Genomic DNA, 23842 nt, shown 5'->3' with positions numbered 1-23842 from the left:
TGAGTTACCTTCCCTTGCATCATGTACGGCACAATGGGTTGAGTTACCTTCCCTTGCATCATGTACGGCACAATGGGTTGAGATACCATCTCACCCATCAGATATGGCACTCTGGGATAAGTTATCTTCCTATCCCACAGATTCAGTGTATTCCCAAAGAATAACCCCTAAGTTAGAAAAAATGCACATGTGACATATTATCAGTGGCCAACCTCTGCATTACATCAAAGCATAAAATAACATCCCTGGATATGTCCTATTAATATATCAAAAGCCTACTTAAAATAGTTTCATTTCAAAACATATTGAAATTTGGTCCCTGAGAAAGAAGTAATTGTTTCCTGCTTCTCACCCCATCTTGCTTTGTAGTTAAAAACTACTAAAGATATGCCTTTGTGTTTTCTTTTAAATGAGTTTCAATAAAGCTTTCTTTAGACAGCAGGCAATATAAAAAGTACTGAGAACAAAGCAGATCAAATATGGTATTTATCTATCCTTAAAAGATTTATATTGGATATTCAGTATGACAAAAATAAATAATCACATAGTGCATGAAAAGTGAAATGATAGGAGGGATGACTATATATAAAAGGAGGGATCAGTTCTTGACTGAGCTTAGGGAAGGCTTCACAAAAGATGATCTGGATTGAGGTTTTGAAAGGTACATAGTGCTTTCTAGGCATCTTGAAGAGGCTCTGAAAGCTGAGCAGAGGGAATGGAGAGCATGTGATCAGCAAACTTGTAGTGCAGCAGAAGACCAAAATGATATCTTCCTTTTAGATAATTTCAAAAACCAAGACCAGAAGATGGAGCAGAGAGGAGCAAGGGATTGGAAAGAGCCATGAAGGGAAATGTTTAGGCAGGAAAATGGGAAGAGGAACTATTTGAATGAAGCTGTAGGTGATGCATAAAGCGTCTTCAATGAGATTTGATTTTGGTAACATAATGTGTTTCTGAATGCCAGTGAGGTATGACCCAATGTCACATTTCTCGGTCCGAGGAGTTCTAGCTAATCATGTATGTTCAGAGTTAAAAGAGGGTGAGGAAAAGACAGCAAAGACCAAAGTTCCTCCCATTCACAGGTTTTCTGATCAGGACATAGGTGCCTTAGGGGCACTGAAGAGGATGATTGCTTGTTTTCCTAGGATTATTAAAGTGAAGCATATTAGATATGAGAGTATCTTATCTCATACATACGAATTGTAACACCTTGAAAAAAATCCAAATGCTTAAGATCTTTAGTCAATTTACTTTTTTTATAATTTAAAAAACAGGTATAATTATTTTCATACACTAAAAATATGATGGGTGTGAAGATATGTTGCCAATTTGGGGATATATAAATACATAGCATTAATTTTTTGTGGGGATAACATTTAAATAGATTAAACAAAAGGAAATCAGAAATGACCTTGGAATAGAAGGAGTTTCATCAGCTTTTTAAATGCATAGAGCAGTGCTGTCAATAAAAATATAACCATAGTATTACTTGTAATTTTAGCTTTTTAGTGGCCACTTCAAAAAAGGAAAAAAATGAACAGATTAAATTGCTATTTGTAATATACTTAACTTATATATTCAAAATGTAATCAGTATTAAAATTATTAAAGAAATATTTTATCCCCCTTTTTTTAACTGTCTTAAGTCTGCTCTGCATTATGTTTATGCAGATCTCAATTTAAACTATCCATATTTCCAGTTGTCTGTAACCACATGTGGCTTGGGGCTATGATATTGGTGACCACAGCATTAGACTTACTTGTGTTAAGTACTCAAGCAACCTTTTGATGTACCGGACTCTAGCCCTTTTTAGTTTCGAAAATTGATCTCGCAGCCTGCTAGTTCTCAAGGCTACTTGAATCATTCTGAAAAGAATTTCAACCTGGACCATACCTGTCCATTTGCAGGAAAGAACGGAAGCAAGACAGCATTCAGGAACAGCAACACTGGCAACAGCGCCATCGCTGGGGAAACAAAACAATGGGAAAAAAGAGCTGAGCTGGGCTGTTTAATGCATGAACTTCTGAGGAACACGGTGGGGGGTTTGGGGGACAGGGAGGGAAATGAAAGAAAGCAATGAAATAGTGTTGATTACCCCAAATTTATTAGCAACATAAGAAGAAAAGATGTGTTACATGGTGACAGTAGAATGATAATAGATTAAATCAGTGTTAGTAGCTTTGAAAGTTCAGGTACATGCAAAAAATTTGAAAGCAACAAAAATGTTGAAGCGGTTGAAAGTTATACATTATATAATACTTCAAAAAATTTGTTCAATGAACTTGAATGTTGTTTAAAGTGGTCATTTCCCTTCTTCATATGATATGGAAAGCAAAACTTTCCTTTTTTAACATTTTCATTTATTTAATGGAAATCTGTTTATTTTCATATGTCCTGCACATTTATTTTATATTTTTAAACAACGACTGTTCATCTATATATTATGCATAATGATTACATCAAGTGTAGGGGGCTTTAGGTCTTGTTATTAAAATCAGTTAGGCAATCTTTTATGTTTCTATATTATCCTTTAGAATAGTTGTTGTGATTTTTATTTATAAGAAAACTTAAGAGCTATGTTGTTTATATATGTCTATTTCAGTTGCTGGTTAGAGATGGTGAAAGTGCTACAGAAAGATCCAGTCAACATCTGTCTACCTCACTCACTTCACAACTAAAACTTCTTTATATACTAGAATTCAATTTTACATTTTTATTGACATGTATGTAATTATTACATGTGATTAATTGGGGTTTATATTGATAATGATATAGAAGTTAAGCAGCTATTTATTTAAAAATAAGCCTTTTTTTCTTAAGTAATACATTTACTGCCTTAAAAAATATACTTTCCTTGTGGATCTACTAACAGAAGTTAGATTTCTCACTTTTAAGGGATTGCCATCACAGCCTCTAAATATCCTCAATATGTTTACATCCTTTGCCTCCCTGATTCAACTTCTTGGAATCCTGAGGAAATAACAATATACCCTGGGAAAGCTTAGATGTAAAGTTGTCATCCGTTTAATAGTTACAAGGGCAAAACACTGTAATTACGTACATGCTCAATAACAGAGAGATAAAATGTTCAAATACAGTAGAACAATCCTCTTGCTAGGGTATATTAGACATAAAAATTATATTTATGATGCTTTTATAACAAAGAAAATGCATATGCTTCAAAGTTACGTTAAAGAAAGTAAAATAAGGAGTGGTAAATGGGAGATCTTTAGCTTTCAGTTATGGATGAATGTTGGCACCCTCACTGAATTCATATGTTGAAGTTCTAACTGCCAGTGTGGCTGTATTTGTAATTAGACCTCTAAGGAAATAATTAAGGTTAAATCAGACCCTAATGATGGGTCTGATCCAATAGGATTAGTGTTCACATAAGGAGAGACGCCAGGAAGGGCACTGTGTCTTCCTCTCTCTCTGCCTATTGGCCCCATGCACTCAGAGAAGAGTCCATGAGAGAAGACAGTGAGGACGTGGGTGTCAACAAGCCAGGAAAAGAAGTTTTATCAGAAACTGACTGTACTGGCTTCTTGATCTCAGGCTTTTCACCTCTAGAACTATAAGAAAATTAATTTCTGCTGTTCAAGCCACCCAGTCTGTAGGATTTTGTTATGGCATCCCAGGCAGACTTATACCCATTCTCATATTTAATATTTGATGTTCAGTTATTTTCGAGTGAGTTCCAAGGTCCTTCATTTGTGATAGTTTGAAATCTTCTGGAGCTACAGGTCAGCATTCAGATGGACATGTGAGGGCAAGTTTATGCCAATGGGGATACACAAACCCACAGACTGAGATAACACTGCCCTCTGACTACCTCCCGGCACGCGTATCTCAGGGCAGCTTTGCTATTCTCGTGAATGTGTGACAAAAACTATGACGTAGACATTTTGGTGCAGTTTTAAGATACAGTAACAGAAGAAAGAAAGTTATTGCATAATGGTATTAATGACCTTTATGTGTAGGGAGATCGGGAGATCTGGGAATGCATACATTATTACTCTCCTGGAGGACAGTAACAGAAATAGTATCTCATCCTCTTATCCCACAAAACTAATGATCAGGCCAAATGCCAGGCAAAGAACACATGAGATGAAACAGAGATACAAGAGAATGAGCTTATCTTCACGTGGTAAAAGGTTCTTTCCTGCATTTTATATAATGAGCCTACATTACTGTAATTACAGTAATTCAAGCAAGGAAAGGCCTTTATGACAAAGAGATTATTAACTTCTAGAAAAGTGTCTCTGACTTTGTCAAACCTATTAGTTACCTTTATTTGCAACCTGGTGTAGCTAGTAGTTTAGGCATTATGATGTCCATGTAAAAGAACAGAGGCACAGGGTTATTAATGACTTCCTGGTAGTTTCATTATTAGTTAGTGTATAGCTGGGACAGAACCTGATTTCTTTTAATCTCAGTATCCATTTCCAACTAAATTGCATTATATTTTTGGGGGACTGGGGTTCAGGGTAAGAATGAAAGTATTTAATGAATTTTCTGCCTTGACAAAAGGAGTTGTACATCACTACAAATCTTTTTTTGTAGCTGGTAAATAGCTGGTAGATTACAGAACACATTTGAGGGGAAAAAAACCCCACAATATTAAAAATTAAGGTAATCCTTTTTTGTTGTCTTTCAAATAAAACAAAACTCCTGAGACCTGGAGAACTCAAATTTAATATTTTCATGGAATATCCATCTTAAGTTGAAAACATACCCCATTACGATATCTTATTTATGTAACATTGTTGAAATAATGGAGAACTTTCTTGGCATTTTAATGAGGACTTTTGTCCATTTAATAACCAGAACTTGAAGGGAGGGAATTGGGATGGAATCATGATTGATAGCATATTTCTATAAGGGTTTGATAAAGGATAAAATTACACAGGTGTTTCTACAATGATTTAGAAATTTAATTATTTCTATACCATTAAAATTTCACTCAAAGCAATAGGAAAGGTTGATTTGTTTATATTGTAATTTTTAATTAGAACAGAGGAAGAGGTGGCAGAACAAAATGAACAAAAAAATTGTATTTATATAAATCTAATACATAAACTTAATGTCATAAAGAGTCATTTTCATTCCTTACAAATACCTGGCTCCATATTGGGCAAAGCTAAAGTTTGGCACCTGGGAATTTGGTAAAGGAAAAAGAGTGCTGAAGTGGTCAGAAGTCTGGATTTTTGTTGTTGCCATTGATGTTTTGCCCAGCTCATCTGTAACTAGCTATATGAAATTGAAAATCTTCATTTGTCAAGTAAAATATGGTGACCTAGGGTCACCTTATAGGGTTCTGGTGAGGTTTGAAGAGGTAAGTAATATTAAAGCAACATGAAAAATTAAAAACTCACCATATATATATATATATATATATATATATATATACACCAAGTCCTAGCATTCATCTATCTATCTACCTATATCTATCTATCTATCTATCTATCTATCTATCTATCTATCTATCTATCTATCTATCTATCTATCTATCTATCTATCATCTATCTATCTATCTCCCTCAAGTCCTAGCATTCACAGTTGCTATTTTTAGTACCATTTGGGACACTTGCTCCTCAGCTGGGAGTGTCACCCAGGAAGCTTTCAGCTCTGAGGCCCCTCAGGTGAGTGAGACCACATCACAGCTTGATTTCTGCCTTTGCCTAATCTTGCTTCTTTTCCTCCCTTCCTAGGGAATTTCTTATTCAGTTTCTTCAAGAGCATTTCTTTATAAATGTCCCCTCTCTCAGATTTTGTTACCATTACCTGGGGAACACAACTTGTGACATCATTCATTAGATAATCTTTTTTCCATAACTGTAGTCAGGATAGGCTCCTTATTTATACCTTCATTATTCTTTGATCTAATACCCTTTTTGCCTTTGATGATGTTAATCTTTAAGCTCAGGCTCTAGCCACATTCCTCAAGAACATTTCTAAGTCCCTCTTGCCAAAGAAACTCACAGGCTAACTGCAAAAACACTGATCTTGTCCCTGGATAGGAGCATTTAAAGCCCACACAGTAGAATTTTGATTATATTCATTTTTTCTAATATGTGTGCAGGATCTTATTTCTCTCAATTTCTCCATGTACTTTTGACTTTTTTCCAGAACTAGACTGTGAGTCTGGAAAAGGCATACTACCATCTTCATATTCTTTTAAATGCCTTATGGCCGAAGATGGCTCACTCTGTCCTTGCTTAGTGGTCGAGGGGCAGAAGCTGTCAATGACTCCAAAGGACTCTGTCTTAAAGCTACTGTCCTTGGGTGTGCACCCCTCTGGCAATGGCCCCAGATGGGCTTCCTGGAGAAGCTGAGGACAAAAGAGGCCAACAGATACTTCTTGTTTTACAAGTCAATGACAATCAGGTGTCATTCCTTTCTTTAACAGATATTAATTAAGTTTTACCTACTCTATCCAGGATAGCACGCAAGATATTGTTGAACATGATCAAGTGAACAAGATATGATTCTTGCCCACTCTCATAGTCCTAGTATATCATCAGGGGAGCCCATCATTCAACTACCCAGAGGGTGAGCTGGTTGGATTTTTGATGTGCAGAAGTGGAGGGTAAAGTTATTTTCTTTTACCTTGACCCATTCTAATGCTTTTGAAGAAGGATGGGTGAAAAATCTAGCACTGCATAGGGCTCTAGAAGTAAATATTTCACATGAGGTAAATGTGATAAAGATCTATTATTAGCTGTAATACCAAAGGATTTAGCTCCACTCCATCCCTCCTTCCCAGGAGCTGCCCTAAATAGCAGATATAGACAGTATATAGTTTATTTGAACCTCCATTTGGTAGTCACACAGAAAACCTTAGAAAGAATTAGCAAAAAGAAATACCTCTTCCTGTTATTTACTTGTAGTAACAATTTTTTAATGTGTGTAGTTGTATATTTCATCTGTTATTTCCTCCAAGAAATTAGAAAATTTCTTCCAGAGTAATTTTGTTATGTGCAAGTCACCAAGTCTCTCATTTTATACGGTTTTCTGCTCTGCCTTTTGTGAATTTTCCTTTTTTGAAGAGATTACTAATTTTGCTCCTAAGTGTGATTACAGAAAAGCCAAATCCAGGGATTTCAAAGATTTATAATTCCAAGTGAAGGGTCCCCACCAGTAAGATGGCAAACTTCCGGCTTCTCTTCAGGGTCCTCAGTTCCCGCCGGCGCCACCTGAAGCCCAATCACCTCTCGCCCCCCTCCCAATCCCAGCACCTAGCCAACAGCCACCAGCCCCGTAGAAGTGACACCTCAATCAATTCATGCCCCCTCCTATATAACCCAGCACCTTTCCCTAATAAAGCGGAACTCTCCGGTGAATTGCTGCTATGTGTCACTCCTTTCCTTTCATTGGTGCCGAAACACGGGAGACGGGACACCCCAACTGGGCCCCGTCTTCCCCCGACACCAGCAGCAGCTTGCCCTCGTCCTCTTTTTCCGGCGCTGGCTCATCACACTCACCACATCTCTCTGGCCTTTAGGTAAGTTTTCCCCCTGGAGTGGGCCACTCTTCCCCGAGCTATCGCAGTGCCATTGACCGTGATAGTCCGGCAAGGCCCTGACGCTCGGGGATGAGGAGGGAACGCTCCCTGCCTCAGGCCTTCACGGCTGCGGCGGACCCTCAGGCCCCTCCTCCAAAAGCCATAAATCCCCGCCTCAAGCCTTTACGGCTGCGGTGGACGCTCAGGCCCCTCCTCCGACAGTCATAAATCCCCGCCTCAGGCCTTCACGGCTGCGGCCGACTCTCAGGCACCCCCCTCCAACAGCCATAAACGAGGTGACTCCTTTGTGGATGAGAACGCTCCCTTTCCCCCCCTCCTCCTTCTGCTCCGTCCGCCGAAAACGCCTAGCGCTAGGTACCTCGTGACTCCGGCACTCTGCCTTCTTAGGGAAGTCTGGGTGACGACCCACACTTCCCAAGAAATTCCGACTCGTATACGAGTTTCTGCAGACCACCAAGGATCATCGGGGACGCCCTTTGTCTCCTTGTGGTCTGCTTCCAGTCCGAGGATCTCCGTTCGTCTTCCCCTGTCTGTCTCCTTCTCTGTCCTTTACCATGGGAGCCTCCTCATCCCTCCCTGAAAGTTCACCTCTTGAATGCCTGCTTAAGCATCTAGCTACCCTCTCCCTGATGCCTGATATAAAACCAAAACTTCTCCGTAAATATTGCTCCCAAGATTGGCCGACATACCCCCCTAGACAATAAAAACCAATGCCCTGCAGGGGGAACTCTTGATCCTAACATCACTCGCGATCTTTTTAACTACTGCCAGCGCCTGAAAAAATGGAAGGAGATTCCCTAGAAGCTTTCCGCCTCCTCCTCTCCCCGCCCCCTCCCAAGTTCTCCTAGCCTGCAAGCCGCCGCCCCCACAGAAGCCTCCTGTTCACTCCCTTCCCCTTCTTCTCCTACAACAGCCCTTCTCCCTTCCTCCCCAACCATCTCCTCCCCCATCTCACCTCCTCCACCTTCATTCCCTGCAGATTAAGCCTGAGCCTTTCAGCCCCCCTTTAACTAGGTCCCAGGGGCCTCCTCCGTCTTTGCCCTCATCACCTGTTTCTCCCCTGTTAGGGACCGCCTTTGTCTTCTCACATGTTTGTAGAGAGAATGGGAAAGCACCTCCCCCCATGTCTGAATGCAGCATGGGAAAGCACAAGCTAGAGAACAACCGGTGCAGTCCTTAGAAGTTATCTGTCCACAAAAACATATCTTGCCAAGACTCCTCACTCTGAAAATAGGGAGACCTTGAAGATGTGTAGAAACACCGCCCCTGCTTCTAGCTATGCCCTTCCCCCACTTGCCGATGTGGCAGGAATAGAAAACAACGCATTCCATAAGCAATTAACTGGAGCCCTGCTGTAGCTCAGTAGAGCATGGGACTCTTAACCTCAGAGTCATGAGTTCAAGCCCAACTAAAGCAGCAGAGGCAAGCAGCTGGGCTGCTAGCTGGCGACATGTAGGTCTATCTTTCTTTATTTTCTTTGCCCCCCTTCTGCACTTCAGGAACTGCTCGACTAGGCACGGCTAGACCGCGTCACTCCCCCACAGACTGAGCCAGAACCCTTCAGTCCCCCTCAGACTCAGTCCCGAGAGCCTCCCAAAATTATCGCCCCCCTCCGGGAGGTAGCAGGATCCGAAGGCAGCGTGCGCGTTCACATCCCTTTCTCCTTAAGAGATTTAGCCCAACTAGAGAAACGCCTAAGTTCCTTATCCACTGATCCCATGACATACATCAGGGAGTTTCAATGGACCCTCCAGTCTTACAGCCTCACACATCATGACATTTTCATGCTCCTGGCCAATACTCTCCTCCCTGAAGAGCGCAGACGAGTTTAGGACTTCGCCCAAATGCAGGCTACTGAAACCCACAGGACTGACCCCACCTATCCCCCTGGCCCCACTGCTGTCCCCGAACAAGACCCACACTGAAATTATAACACCGCCATGAGTCTCCGCTCTCGAGATATTTTTGCCTCCTGCTTAATAGCAGGTCTGAAAAAGGGCAGCTTGTAAAGTAGTCAATTTTCAAAAGCTCCAAGACATAATTCAAAAGAGAGATGAAATCCCCTCTGAGTTCTTAGAGTCACTCAAGCCCTATTACAGTACACCAGCCTGGACCCAGAAACACCTGAAGGAAGACATGTCCTTATGACATACTTCCTAGCTCAAGGCTACCCCGACATTAAAGCTAAACTCAAAAGTTAGAACAGGGCCCCGCTACCCCACAGACTGAGATCCTAACAGTGGCCTTTAAAGTCTTCCATAAGTGGGAGGAGGAGAAAGAATGCCGTAAACAAAAGGCTGATCAGGCCAATTTCCAGATGTTGGCCCAGCTGATAAAACCACAACCTGGGCGCCCCTCTACAAACAAGCCCCCCCAAGAGCTTGTTTCAAGTGCAGAAAAGAGGGACATTGGTCAAGGGTGTGCCCCTCCCCCAGATCTCCTACCACCCCATGCCCCAGATGCCACAAAAAGGGCCACTGGGGGTCTGATTGCCCAACCACCCGAAGGGGAGGCTGGACGAACAACCCCCATCCTAAGCCCGCCGTAGTGGGGCTGGCAGAAGAAGATTGATGGGGCCCGGGGGCTTCTCGCCCGACCATTTCCATCACCAAACAGGAGCCCAGGGTTACTTTAACAATAGACGGTCACCCCATCTCCTTCCTCCTAGATACAGGAGCCACCTTCTCAGTCTTGTGAGAATACCGGGGGCCTACCACACCAGCCATTACTCCTATAGTCAGAGTAGGAGGTAAACAGATTTTCCCATTAAACCCCCCACCCACCCTTTTATGCACAATCCAAGACAATCCCATACCTTTTTCCCACTCCTTCCTGGTTATGCCCCAGTGTCCCATCCCTTTACTAAGACGAGACATCCTTTCCCTCCTCCACATTTCCATAACTATATCCACTCCCACAGCCCCCAGTACTCCCTTTCTGATGGCCCTCATAGCCGACGACCCCCCTCTACCCAATGAAAGCTCTGGTTCTGCCCTCATACACCCTGTAAATCCCAAAGTTTGGGACATAACAAGCCCCTCCGTGGCCCTATGTCCCCCTGCCTCTATCAAATTATGTGACCCCTCTCAGTATATCTGTCAGGCCCAATACCCCCTAACCACTTCAGCCCTCATAAGCCTCCAACCCATCATTCAAGCAGACCCACTCACTCCCCATTTAATACCCCCATATTAGCTGTTAAAAAAACCAACGGATCTTGCCGCTTTGTCCAAAACCTTCGCCTCATCAACATAGCCATTGTCCCTATCCATCCCTTAGTTCCAAATCCATACAGCCTCAGCATCCCACTTCTCAGTCCTAGATCTCAAAGACATACCCCCATATTAGCTGTTAAAAAAACCAACGGATCTTGCCGCCTTCTCCAAGACCTTCGCCTCATCAACATAGCCATTGTCTCTATCCATCCCTTAGTTCCAAATCCATACAGCCTCAGCATCCCACTTCTCAGTCCTAGATCTCAAAGACCCATTTTTCTATCCTTCTAGACCCCTGCTCCCAAGATATTTTCATCTTCACCTGGACGGACCCATACACAAGACATTCTAAACAACTCACTTGGTCAGTTTTGCCACAAAGCTTCCGAGATAGTCCCCATATTTTTAGACAGGTCCTAGCTCAGGACCTCAAACAGTTTCATCATGATCACTCCAAGTCCACCTTATAATACATAGACAATCTTCTACTCTGCAGTCTCTCATGGGAACAGTCTCAACTTGACACTGCCTCCCTACTTAACCTTCTAGCTTCCAGAAGTTACCGAGTATCCCCCGTCAAAGCTCAAATCTCTTCCCTCCTTTCACTTACCTCAGATTCCTTCTATCTCAACAAAGAAAGTCCATTACCTTAGACAGAAAATGGCTCCTCTCTGACCTGCCCATTCCCAAAACCAAGACAAAAATCCTTTCCTTTCTAGGCCCTTTCTAAGTCTAGCTAGATATTTTAGAACGTAGATCCCTAACTTCTCCCTGCACCCTGTTGGCAAGACCCCTATACAACCTCAGCAAGAGCCCCCCCTAAAAAACCATTATCCTCCTCACCCCGACACTCCTTCATTAAGCTCCGTCAAGCCCTTGTAGAAGCCCCAGCTCTCCATCTTCCTGATTTGTCGAAGCCCTTCTCATTATACATTCATGAGAGGTCCAGTCAATCTCTAGGAGTCCTAGGCCAATATGCTTTGCCCCAGTAGCTTATATCTCCAAGCAATTAGACCCCACAGTTCAGGGATGGGCCCCCTGCCTACGGGCATTAGCCGCTGGACAGCTCTTGCAGAAGGAAGCTCATAAACTGACATTCAGAGCGCCCCTTACCATTCTGTCCCCACATCACCTAAAAGATCTCTTAACCTACAAAAGTTTACAGACTCTCCCTCCCTCCAGACTCCTGACCTTACTGTCCTCTTTCCTCCAAAATCCCGTTCACCCCCTTTGCCATCCATACCCGAATCATGACTTTTTCCTCCTTTACTGCTCTCTCGCTTTTTTTCCTCATTCCTATTGTCTTCCCCACCACCCCAGCCTCCTTTGTATGGCGATTCAAAGTCAGACAGACTTACACACAGCATCAAACAAAAGTTACTGCCCTCATTGCCATACTAGACTGCCCTCTGAAAAGCTGCTCTGAGCCTTTATACCTCCACTTTCCTCCCTCCACCGAAGTGTTCACTAGCAGCTACCCTTACTCTCCCTACCTCTGCTTCCTCTATGACCAAAAACAAGCCTATTGCAGGCGATGGCCAGATACCTACAGTAGATGTCCCTACTAGTCTTGCACAATTCACTACATAGGTAACTTCCAGTACCCACAGTATTACTCCTCCAACCGTTTCATGAAATATCCCAACGGCTCATTCTCCTTATCAATCCCAGATCCCTGGGACTCTCGATGGGCTGCCAGAGTCACAGCCTCAGTTTACTACGGGGGGTCCTCGACCCTCCACAGTACCCTTCATATCTCTCGAAAGTATGTTCCCTCTCATTCCCAGATCTCTCAAGTTGCATCAGATATCGGACATTCCGAAAAAGTCATTATCCAAACTCTTGATGGCGCCTCTTCATCTTCTTATCCCCGCCCCTCTTCCCATTTCTCCTACTCTTCGTTACAGCTCATTCAGGACACCACCATCTTTCTCAACCACACCCTCAACACCGCCAATTGTTTCTTGTGCGCATCACTACAGCGCCCACTGCTGGCCGCCGTGCCCCTTAATATTTCCAACTACTCCTTCCATGCAGAAAGACAACCCCTCTGCCCCCTGGCAGACATACCCCTATGGGAACCAGAATACGCAGATAATCTCACCATCCACCACTGTGTAAGCCCAACTCCACCCCCCTCCTGCACACTTCATTGCCTCTCTATCTACACCCCTACCTCCGGCTCTAAGACTTTTACGCAACCGGGACACTTCTTTTAGTGTAATAGCAGTCTTTTCAACTCACTGCCTCTCAACTCCGATACACCCTGCATTCTCGTCACCCTAATCCCACAGTTAACACTTTACAGCATGGCAGAATTCCTTGAGCTCCAACCTCCCTTGCCCTCGCGCACAAAAAGAGCTGCTTTCCTTCCCATCATAGTCAGTAGCTCTTTGATCACCTCAGCCATTGGGGCAGGGTTTTCTAGAGAAGCCTTGGGTCACTCTCTATGGGCAGTTAGAGATCTCAACGCCAAACTTGAGGGAGCCCTGACATCCACTGCCGATTCTCTAGCCTCTCTCCAAAGACAGGTCCCTTCGCTAGCTAAAGTCACCCTTCAAAACAGGCGGGCCCTAGATCTGCTTACAGCCGAGAAGGGCGGCACCTGCGTCTTCCTCTGGGAAGAGTGCTGCTATTACATCAACGAATCTGGCATTGTAGAAACTGACATCACCAAACTCACCGACCTTGCCACCAGCCTCCACTCTGCTTCCAATTCCAACCCATTCTCGTCAATACTAACAAACCCCCTCCTCACCTGGCTCTGGCCCATTGCAGGCCCCATAATAATCATTCTTCTCGCCTGTCTCTTCTTACCCTGTATAATAAAGTTCATCAAATCCCAAGTAGGAAAAATCTCTAATTAAGCTTTCAACCAGCTTTTACTCAGGAACTACCAGCTTCTGGCCACAGAAGATCCCTCACCCTCACGTGACCTCCTCACCACACGCTGAGATGGACCCCTCTCTCCACTGGAAACTGTTCCTGGAAACAATAGCCGCAGACGCCTGGCTCCTGACACCCATATCCTCTTGGCCAACCTATGGTTACAGGGAACCTTCATTGATTTCCAAACCTGAAGAAGTCCACATCTACTCGTCCTTACTGCGGGGAGTCCTATCAACCCTTTCCTCCCAATCCTCAAGCCCTCACTCCCTTCTCCGCCCCTGTTCAGCAGGAAGCAGCCAGAGAGAAAGCAACGTCCACAACCCCATAGAGGAGAAAGGGGGGAATGAAGGGTCCCCACCAGTAAGATGGCAAACTTCTGGCTTCTCTTCGGGGTCCTCAGTTCCCGCCGGCGCCACCTGAAGCCCAATCACCTCCCTCCCCCCTCCCAATCCCAGCACCTAGCCAACAGCCACCAGCCCCGTAGAAGTGACACCTCAATCAGCTCATGCCCCTTCCTATATAACCCAGCACCTTTCCCTAATAAAGCGGAACTCTCCGGTGAATTGCTGCTATGTGTCGCTCCTTTCCTTTCACCAAGTGTTGATGGTTCACTGCTATCTAACTACAGACAGCAGAGCAAACTGTGTTTTCCTGAAGCGTAAGTGCATAAATGGCCAAGACACAATTAGACTGTAACATAGAGCTTCTTCCTGGCATTGATGTTAGGACCACCAAGTTTGAAATGCTCACTTGAAAAAGAAAATGGATCATTTTCTCTAATGACATGATACTGATGCTTATTAGTGGATAAAAAACATATTTACAAACATTATAGGGGCATAGTATGCCTTGAAAGTCCATTTTGTGGAAATAAAGATTTTCAAACTGTAAACTAGGGAGGATTTGCTTCATTCCTAAGAAGAAAATTCATAAAAGGGCCCATTTAAAAAGTAAGACTTTAGGATTCTATTCCAGTCAGGATGTCAAAGTTACCAGGATTCTTTTTATCACCCCCAACATGAATTCTGAAGAATGATACAGCAAAAGGAAATATGCTTCCAAGAAAGTAGCAAAAAGATAGAAAATCTGAGGAGAAATAAGTCTTTCAAGAAGTCTAGTATTCATGTACGGATGTGTGTGTGTGTGTGTGTGTTGCTGGGGTGCTGAGCATGAAGTGGGCAAAGGGGTTGCATCCTGGAGCAGTGGCTGAGCTGATCCTATAGTGACAGTGTGGGTAAAATGGTAACATTTCCAGAATATCTTGCCTGGCTTTAGTATCTCTGCATATCAATAGGCGTTCAGAGGTGGAAAGAAATATGGCTTTAGGGCATTTGCATCATTCCTCAGGGGTGGAGAGAAGTTCATCTCCATATCAATGGGTAATTACCTGGGCAAGGAGGGCTTATCTGTACCTGAGAGGTGAGGGGGAGGGCCGTTTTTGCTGTTCCTGGAGCTGGAAAGAGAGATTGGCCGGACTGTAGTTTTGTAAACAATAAATGGGTTTTAAACTTTATTTCTCCCTTTGACTGATTACGGTTTTTAGAGGTATTTTGCCCTGGGATTTCCTCTCCCCAGACTAACATCTGGCGCAGTCAGCAGGATTCCTCTGAACAAGAAATCTGTCATAATGGGTGTGGTCTTTGGGAGGGCTGCCCCTAGAAATGATGGGGAGAAGTGGTGCTGGCACTGAGGGACATGTGTCTACACTTGTGGGGTCGTGGAGTTGCCACCACTGCTGCTGGCGGTGCTGACCCCTGCCTGTGGCCTGAGCCTAAGGCTACTGCTTCTGCCACTGCTGCCGGCCAGAGCCTGGTCACAATTATGGAAATGAGCAGAGGTCTGGGTCACCTTGACAGAGAAGCAAATGGCTGCTGTGTATCACACCTTGCTGGCTGTGGAACCCATCACTGGAACAGCTCCAACCAAGGTAATAACCACCTATCCCATTGCGGGGCGGGTGAAAGACTGGACCCAAAGGCCACGGAGTGGTGTGGCACAGACACCTACTGTATATCATGTGACTAGCCATTTGCCTTTGGCATCCCCAGGGAATGATGAAGCAGACACATTGGCCCAGGTGTACTGTGTAGAAAGAAAGCCTGTCTCTACTGTGGCCCAATGGCTACATCAGTGTTTGTTGCCTGTGGGGCAAAAGACAATGTGGGCCTGTCAGTGGGGCTTGCCATTGACCTTTGAAGAAGTCAGCTGAGCCCAGAAGGAGTACCCTGCACATTGTGCAGATCAGCAAACCACCAAGAGGGTCCCAGAGTGTCTCCTTGCAGCCTATGGCTAGTTGCCAGTGATTGAGAGTGATCAAGACACCCACTTTATTAGACATGCATTGCAAGGATGGGTACAGCAATTAGGAGTAAAATGGATGGGGCCTGGGACATTTTGATACATGGATTGGTGATGGCTGGCTCTTTTGGTACCTTGGGGAAAGGGCATGGAAGCTGGCCTCCTGTGTATTCCTGGAATAACAGCAAAGTAGCCCCCCACAATCATGGTTATTTGCTTCTATAATCCTTGTGTCATGGATGCGCTTCCTGGCTGCAGCTGCCACGTGATTGCTGGAATGGATTAGCTTTGGACTTAATCTGCATGGGACTTTGAACCTAGCTGCATCCTCTGGCTGAGAATTATCATGATTGTGTTGCTATTGTCAAGAGGCTTGACTTTGTCTAATGTTTGGTAAAATTTTTGTGGGCAATCTAGCATAGTTGTTAGGAATGAGTAAACATGTGTAGAAACATGTTTTGAGAGATTGTGCTATAAAGTACATTTACTTAATCTGCATAGGCTGAATCCTCTGGTTTGAGGATTATCATGAGTTTATTGCTGTTGCTATTGTATGTCATTAGTTTGGTCGGAAGAGGGGAACAAGTAAATTGTAAGGCGAGATTTCTGGAGGGGTGGCCTACGAATACAATTGTAGTATTTCCAGAATATCTCACATGGCTTTAGTACATCTGCATATCAATAGGTGCTCAGAGGTGGAAAGAAGTATGGCTTTAGGGTATTTGCATCATCCTCAGGGGTGGAGAGAAGTTCATCTCCATATCAATGGGTAATAACCTGGGCAAGGAGGGCTTATCTGTACCTGAGAGGTGAGAGGAAGGGCCGTTTTTTGCTGCTGCTGGAACAGGAAAGAGAGATGGGCTGGACTGTAGTTGTGTAAGCAATAAACAGGTTTTAAACTTTATTTCGCCCTTTGACTTATTTCAATATTTAGAGGTATTTTGCCCTGGGATTTCCTCTCCCTGAACTAACAGACAGTAATGCCATTTAGTCCCTGGTTTTGCCCCAAGATAATTATTGCTACCTCTTTATTGCAAAATTCTGCAGCAACAGAACATGCTACCTGTCCAGGTGCCATATGTCAGCAAGAGAGCATTAGGGAAACATAAAAACCTTCATCAGGTATGAAGAACTCATGAAAACCAAATTTTGAGGACTACTCTATATGACTATTACAGTCTTATCTCTATTTCTTCTCTAGGATTATATGAGTACAGGTTTCTGTGACTACTTTGTCCACATGCTCATTCTTCTTGAAGTGTAACTTGAGGAGTGGTAGTGAACGAAAATGAGTCTGGGATTGATTCCTCTAACAGATAAGAATAATAATAAATAATATATAGTCCCATTTCATAGATGAAATGCAAAAATCCTATCAGAATAGTAATTTATAAATTTCTAAAATGCATTAAAATATCATGATCAGGTAAAGTTTTTATCAGAACTGCATGGATTATTCAAAATTAGAAAATTCATTGGTCAAATTGATCATATTAATGAACCAATGAATGATCATGTGGCAAAAAATGTTGTTCAATCTAATTCCTAAGTGTAGCTAAAAGAAACAGAGGGGAATAGAGGAAATTATTAATTGGGTAGTGGCAATGTTACTAAATATCTATAGCATATATTATAGTTACTGGAGAAGCTCTAGGTACATTCCATTTAATACTGGGAACATAAACAGAATTACTAATGTCACTGTTACTCAACATCATATTGGAAAGGTCCTCATCAAAACCACAAGAAAATAAAAATATATATTTGTAAGTCTTTTACAGGGAGGCAATATTATTTGCAAATGTATGGTCATCTATCAGGTGAACACACCATAATTAGTAGGTTTGCTACATACAATATCAACCTAAAAAAATACCATTAGCAACAACTGGAAAGTAAGATTTAAATTAAAAAAAAAAGAACCTGCTCAAAACAGTAATAGAAATTATAAAGTGTCTATGAAATAACCAATAATAAAAAAATCCTCTTTGGAGAAAACTTTAAAACTTTGTATAAAAGAAGATCAGCATAAACTGAGAGATTTCCCTGTCCTTAAATGATATACCTTAAAATAAGAAAGTTATTAATCCTAATTAAGCTAATATGAAAATTACAATCTCAATAAAAATTATGATTGGCCTATGAATAGCTAACTAAACTTTTTATAAGAGGATTAATTTGGGTTTCTTTTCATATTAGTTATTAAGACAGACTTCAAACTTATCTTGAAAAAAATTTGATATTATAGGACAGACATATTATATGGATTGATGGAGGTGAATAGAAAACTTAGGAGACATACCAATGTGGTAGCATAAAAAAGCATTTTCTAGCATATCATATTGGAAAAATGAACAACTGTATGGAGGAAATAACCCAGATCCTTTTAAAGGATTACCTATAAAGGTGAATATAAAGAAATTAAAATTTTAAATATATCACATGATTTTCATGCAACTTTTCAGGACCATATAGAGTAGTTTACTTGAAGTGAGTCACACATAATAATGCCATTATACGGTGATCCTGTTTTCTTGAGGCATGGTTTCATTCTTTACGGGCTTATTTAAAACCCACAACAATCTACATAATAGACGATGTTAGTCAATACCCCAGTATGCAGACGGACAGTTCCAGAATCAAAGATTTAATGATGAAACACCACAAACTTGCAAGCAGAAAAACTGGGGGAGAAGCCCGGACAGTTTGGCCTCAAAGCCCTAGCTCCTGAAAGGAGGGGATAGAAATATTTTAAGTGATGATATAGCCCAGAAAAGCTGCTGTTAAAAAGATTAACACACATGTGTGTAATGTGTTCACTATGGGTATAAACACATTTATATACTAATCATGGGACAGAAAAGTATCTGATGAAATACTTTAAAACTGTAAATATAATATTTAATCTTCATTCTTGTCATTTTCTTTCATCTTCCCACTTGTCTGTGAGACAGAAAGCAGCCCATGACACTATATAAAATTTGCAAAACTTCCAGATTTCATCATGTAGGAAATTTGTAAAGCTATCTAAATAAGAACCATTTGACACTTCCCAAAAAGCAATTTGGTTTCCCTTTCCATGGATGAATTACCTGCCCTTTACTAGAATTTACTAAACAACATAACTGGCATTCTTAGCAGTATCTGATTGAAACATAACTTGTGAAAGTTCTGACACTCTTTCTTCCAGTTTACTTCTTCCTCTTACAAATCTGAGTTCAATTCAGGGGCCCCAACTGACCTTACGATGCATCATTATAGAGTAGCTCCCGGGCTTGAAATTCATCTTTCATTTCCTTTGATTCTCCCCCAGAGTGTTAGTCATACAGGCAGAACTTGGTTTTGGTTTTAACTAGCAGAAAAGGCAACACCAGATCTCTTCTGGCCATTGTGAAAGTCTTCCCTAAGCTCCCTGATGGCATTTAGCCATAGAGGAGAAAAGCAGTAATAAAATATTTTTGAGAGTAAAATCTTCCCTCTTACCTTTCTTAAGGTAACTCCTTATGTACTGTCATTTAGGTAGTTTCGTGGTGTCTTAATATCTGTTTATCCAGAATCACTTCTTATTTGCCAAGGACTGTAAAGTTCTATGTGGAAATTGCTTCCTTATGTAAAATACATACAATAGATATTACATTTAAACTATTTAGACAGGTGTAACTGGCTGAATAGATTGACTTGATTGGAAAATTTAAGTCACCTTTTTCTCTTTTCGATTTGAGTGCATTTTTAGGGATACTGGTGATAATCTTTAATAGAATATTTCCTATCTTAAGGTCAGTGCTATAATTTTGTTTTGATAGATTTAAAACTATTAGCAACAGTTTCCCACCCTTATTTTAATAAAGTTTGTATCAACACATACCCATATATGTGAATACTGACAAAGTTATTAATATGCAAGTATGCATACACATATAACCTTAGTTTCTCATTGTTATATTAAAGGAAGTTCCTGTATAATTGTTTCCAAAAGTTATGGACATAGAAACTAATTATGTTATTTGTTTTAGAATGAAAGGTAAAAATTAATTTAAATATTAAATTTGATAAAAGTGCTTTTAGAATAATACAGCTAAATTTTTTTTAACTTAAAAAGAACATAATAACTTAAGAGCAGAATTCTCAATAAAAGTCATTAATAAAATTTTGGAAATCATAGATTCATTTACTATATATCATTTTACCACTGACAAGGCATAAATATATTGGCATAATAAAATGTTCATTTTAAAATAAAGGAATTACCACTTACTGTTGGTTCTCAGAGCAGGTTGAAATGGCTGCTTTATCTGTAGAGAGAAAGTAGAGAGAAAGGAGGTTAGAGCACAGTATATGTACATTACACCTATTTCCTGTTTTTGGCAAATTCTGTTTGTGCAAGTAGATCTAAGTCAACAAGGTCCGAAACAGGATTTGTCATACCAAGAGTCTCAGATTTCATTGCTGGTTGACTTACTGCATAATTTTGGCAGTATCTTGCAATTCTCCTCACTGTTTTTAAAAATAAATTATTATTTTGAATTTAGCTATTGTACATTCATTCTTTGGAGCTTCATGTACTGTTACAACTAATCCACATTTTGTATTGACAATTCTTAACTAAATATTCTCATTACAACATTAGAGTTTTCAAAATTACTTCTATAAGAGTAAAGCCAAGCTTATCCTTTTTGTGAACTGCAGAGACTACCATGTTTTTTTACAGACTTACACTATGCAATAGAAATCTGTTGAATCTTACTGTTTTGGAGAAAAATTTACTCTTTTATCTTTGTAAACATAAGGTCACCGTGGCTTTCAGAATCTAATGGCAGAGGACCCCATAACTCATGGGTATTTCTAAATTCTAAGTTCTCCTCTATTAACTTCTATTTTCTGGTTGTATGAAACTCAACATAACATTGAACAACATTACATAGTAAATTAGCATCATTTGATTCTATGGAAGACTTTATTTAATCATTCCAGGCTATTTCTACATTTCAGAAATGAAGGAGGTTGGACCAATGATTTCAAGTTTTCTCTCCCTCCAAGATGTAATGATTTCAAATATGAAGTTTTTATCAATGAGGGAAAATAAATTAATAAATAAATATCAGGCATTTCTGGGTGCACATATCTTATTTTATTGTGTTTCACACATATTGTATTTTTTCCAATTTAAAGTTTGTGGCAGTCCAGCATCGAGCGAGTCTATCCGGGCCATTTGACCAACAGTATTTGCTCACTTCATGTCTCTGTGTCACACTTTGGTAATTCTCCGAAAATATCAAACTTTTCCATTATTATTATACTTCTCATGGTGATCTGTGACCAGTGGCCCTTGCTGTTACTATTGTAATTGTTTGGGGTGCTATGAACTGCTTCTATCTAAGACAATGAACCTAGCTGATAAATGTTGTGTGTTCTGAGTGTTCTACCAACCTGCCATTACCCCATCTGTCTCTCTCTTTCCTCAGGCCTCCCTATCCCTGAGATAAAACAGTATTGAAATTAGGCCACTCAATAATCCTACCGTGGCCTTTCAGAGTTCAAGTGAAGCATCAAACATCTGTCATATTACATCAAAAGCTAGAAATGATCAAGCTTAATGAGAAAGCACGTCAAAAGCTGAGATAGACAGAAAGCTTGGCCTCTTTCACTTCAGTTAGCCAATTTGGGATGCAAAGGAAAAGTTCCTGAAGGAAATTAAAAGTGCTACTCCAGTGAGTACACGAATGATAAGAGAGCTAAACAGCCTTATTGCTGATATGGAGAAAGTTGAAGTGTTCTGGACGGATCAAACCAGCCACAGCACTCCTGTCAGCCAAAGCCTGATCCAGAGCAAGGCCCTGAGTCTCTTCAAGTCTCTGAAGGCTCAGAGGTGAGGAAGCTGCACGAGGAAAGTCTGAAGGTAGCGGATGCTGTTTCATGAGGTTGGAAGAAAGAAGCCAACTCCGTAACACAAAGTGCAGGTGAAGCAGCAAGTGCTGATGTAGAAGCCGCAGCAAATTGTCCAGAAGATCTAGCTAATTACCGAAGATGGCTTCACTAAACAATAGATTTTCAGTGTAGAAGAAACAGCCTTATAATAGAAGAAGAAGCCATCTCAGACTTTCCTAACTGGAGAGAAGTCAATCGCTGGCTTCAAAGCTTCAAAGGACAGACTGACTGTCTTATTAGGGGCTAATGCAGCTGGTGACTTTAAGTTGAAGCCAATGCTCATTTACCATTTTGAAAACCCTAGGGTCCTTGAGAATTATGCTAAATCTATGCTTCCTGTGCTCTAGAAATAGAACAACAGAACCTGGATGACAACACATCTGTTTGTAGCATGGTTTACTAAATATTTTAAGCCCACAGATGAGACCTAGTACTCAAAAAAAAAAAAAAAAGATTCCTTTCAATATCTTACTGCTCATTAACAAGGCATCTGGTCACCCAAGAACTATGATGCTGATATACAACAAGATTAATGATGCTTTAATGCCTGCTAATGCAACATCCATTCTGCAGTGCATGGATCAAGGAGTCACTTAGACTTTCAAGTCTTATTATTTAAGAAAAACATTTCATAAGGCTATAATTGCCATAGATGGTGATTCCTCTGATGGATCTGGGTAAAGTAAATTAAAAACCTTCTGGAAAGAATTCTCCATTCAAGATGCCATTAAAAAAATTTGAGATTCATGGGAAGAGGTCAAAATATCAGTATTAACAGGAGTTTCGAAGAAGTTTATTCCAACCCTCCTGGATGACTTTGATAGGCTCAAGGCTTCAATGGAGGAAGTAACTGCAGATGTGGTAGAAATAACAAGCAGAAAAAGACCAGAAGGGGAGAATGAAGATGCGACTGAATTGCTGCAATCTCGTGATAAGCCTTGAATGAATGAGCAATTGCTTTTTATGGTTGAACAAAGAAAGTGTCACCCAGAGGCCACTCTCCTCTCTACTTAACAGTGTAGGATATTGTTAGGAGGCTGGGATTTATGGTGTGATAGACATGGGTTAAGTTTCTATACCACAGTATATTAGGAAATTATTTTTCTGTCCATAAGTTTTCACATCTACAAATGGGAATAATATTATTTTATTTTATTGTGATAAAATGAAATAATATGTAAATTATCAGCCATGTAGTAAGAATTTCTAAAATTATGTTAGTTTCCCCTTATTTAATTTGCTTCTTTTCTTCTGGGTCTGGACAAACTGTCCCTAACACTTACATGCTATGGAATTGTACTTAACTTTTATGAGAAATGGTTTGACTTACTATGGTATAAGTAGTTATGTGAGAAACTACCATAAGATGTGGATAGAAGATGGTATAAAAAAGGAAAATATATTTTTGACTCATTATTAATACTTAATAAATTTACTCTAACTTTATATTTATAGTTATGACTAAATAATCATTAGGTGCACCATGATATATAAAGTATTTTGTCAGATATTAGTACCTCTCTTATTAAGTTAAATAAATATAAAAAATATGTGACACCTTTGGGCCACAGAATACCATACACATATGGGATTGACAGATTGGTGACCCTAATTTTTCAAAATGATTGTTTGCAGCCACCTCTGTTCCCTCACCTCCTGTGATTAGATTATCTTTTAAAATTTTTTCTTTCCTTCAAGCATATTTTATTTTTATTTTATTAATTTTATTACTTTTTAATTGTAGTATAATTGTAGTATTATGTTAGTCTCATGTTTACAACATCGTGACTTGACCATTATATACATTTTAAAATGCTCTCCACAGTAAGTGTAGCTGCCATCTGTTACCATAAAAACATAATACAATATTATTGACTGTATCCTTTATGCTGTTTTTTATTCTTTTTCATCACCATGACTTATTTACTTTATAATTGGAGGTTTGTACCTCTTTACCTCTTTCACCTATTTTGTCCAGCCCCCCTCCTCT

At 40.8% G+C, this 23842-nt stretch overlaps 1 protein-coding gene across 12 annotated transcripts in view; it reads right to left on the bottom strand.

Moving 5' to 3' along the window:
* LOC108396533 (cysteine-rich secretory protein 2-like) overlaps window positions 1-20285 on the bottom strand; it is a 36471-nt gene extending 16186 nt beyond the window's left edge. For 2 of the 12 annotated variants that reach the window (XM_073224233.1, XM_073224236.1), the window contains exons 1-4: window positions 19169-19228; window positions 16705-16765; window positions 15017-15082; window positions 1894-1964 (exon numbers count right to left, since the gene is read on the bottom strand). In XM_073224233.1, coding sequence (XP_073080334.1) covers window positions 1894-1964; window positions 15017-15082; window positions 16705-16765; window positions 19169-19213 — 243 coding nt within the window. In that variant the 5' untranslated portion in view covers window positions 19214-19228. The other 10 variants (XM_073224228.1, XM_073224230.1, XM_073224229.1 and 7 more) reach the window with 10 other exon arrangements.
* Window positions 20286-23842: the final 3557 nt, after the last annotated feature.

This window comes from Manis javanica, chromosome 16 (genome assembly GCF_040802235.1).
Source record: "Manis javanica isolate MJ-LG chromosome 16, MJ_LKY, whole genome shotgun sequence".
NCBI classification, from domain to species: domain Eukaryota; kingdom Metazoa; phylum Chordata; class Mammalia; order Pholidota; family Manidae; genus Manis; species Manis javanica.
The sequence above is the reverse complement of the archived record's forward strand: the minus strand, read 5'-3'. Positions and strand labels throughout refer to the sequence as shown.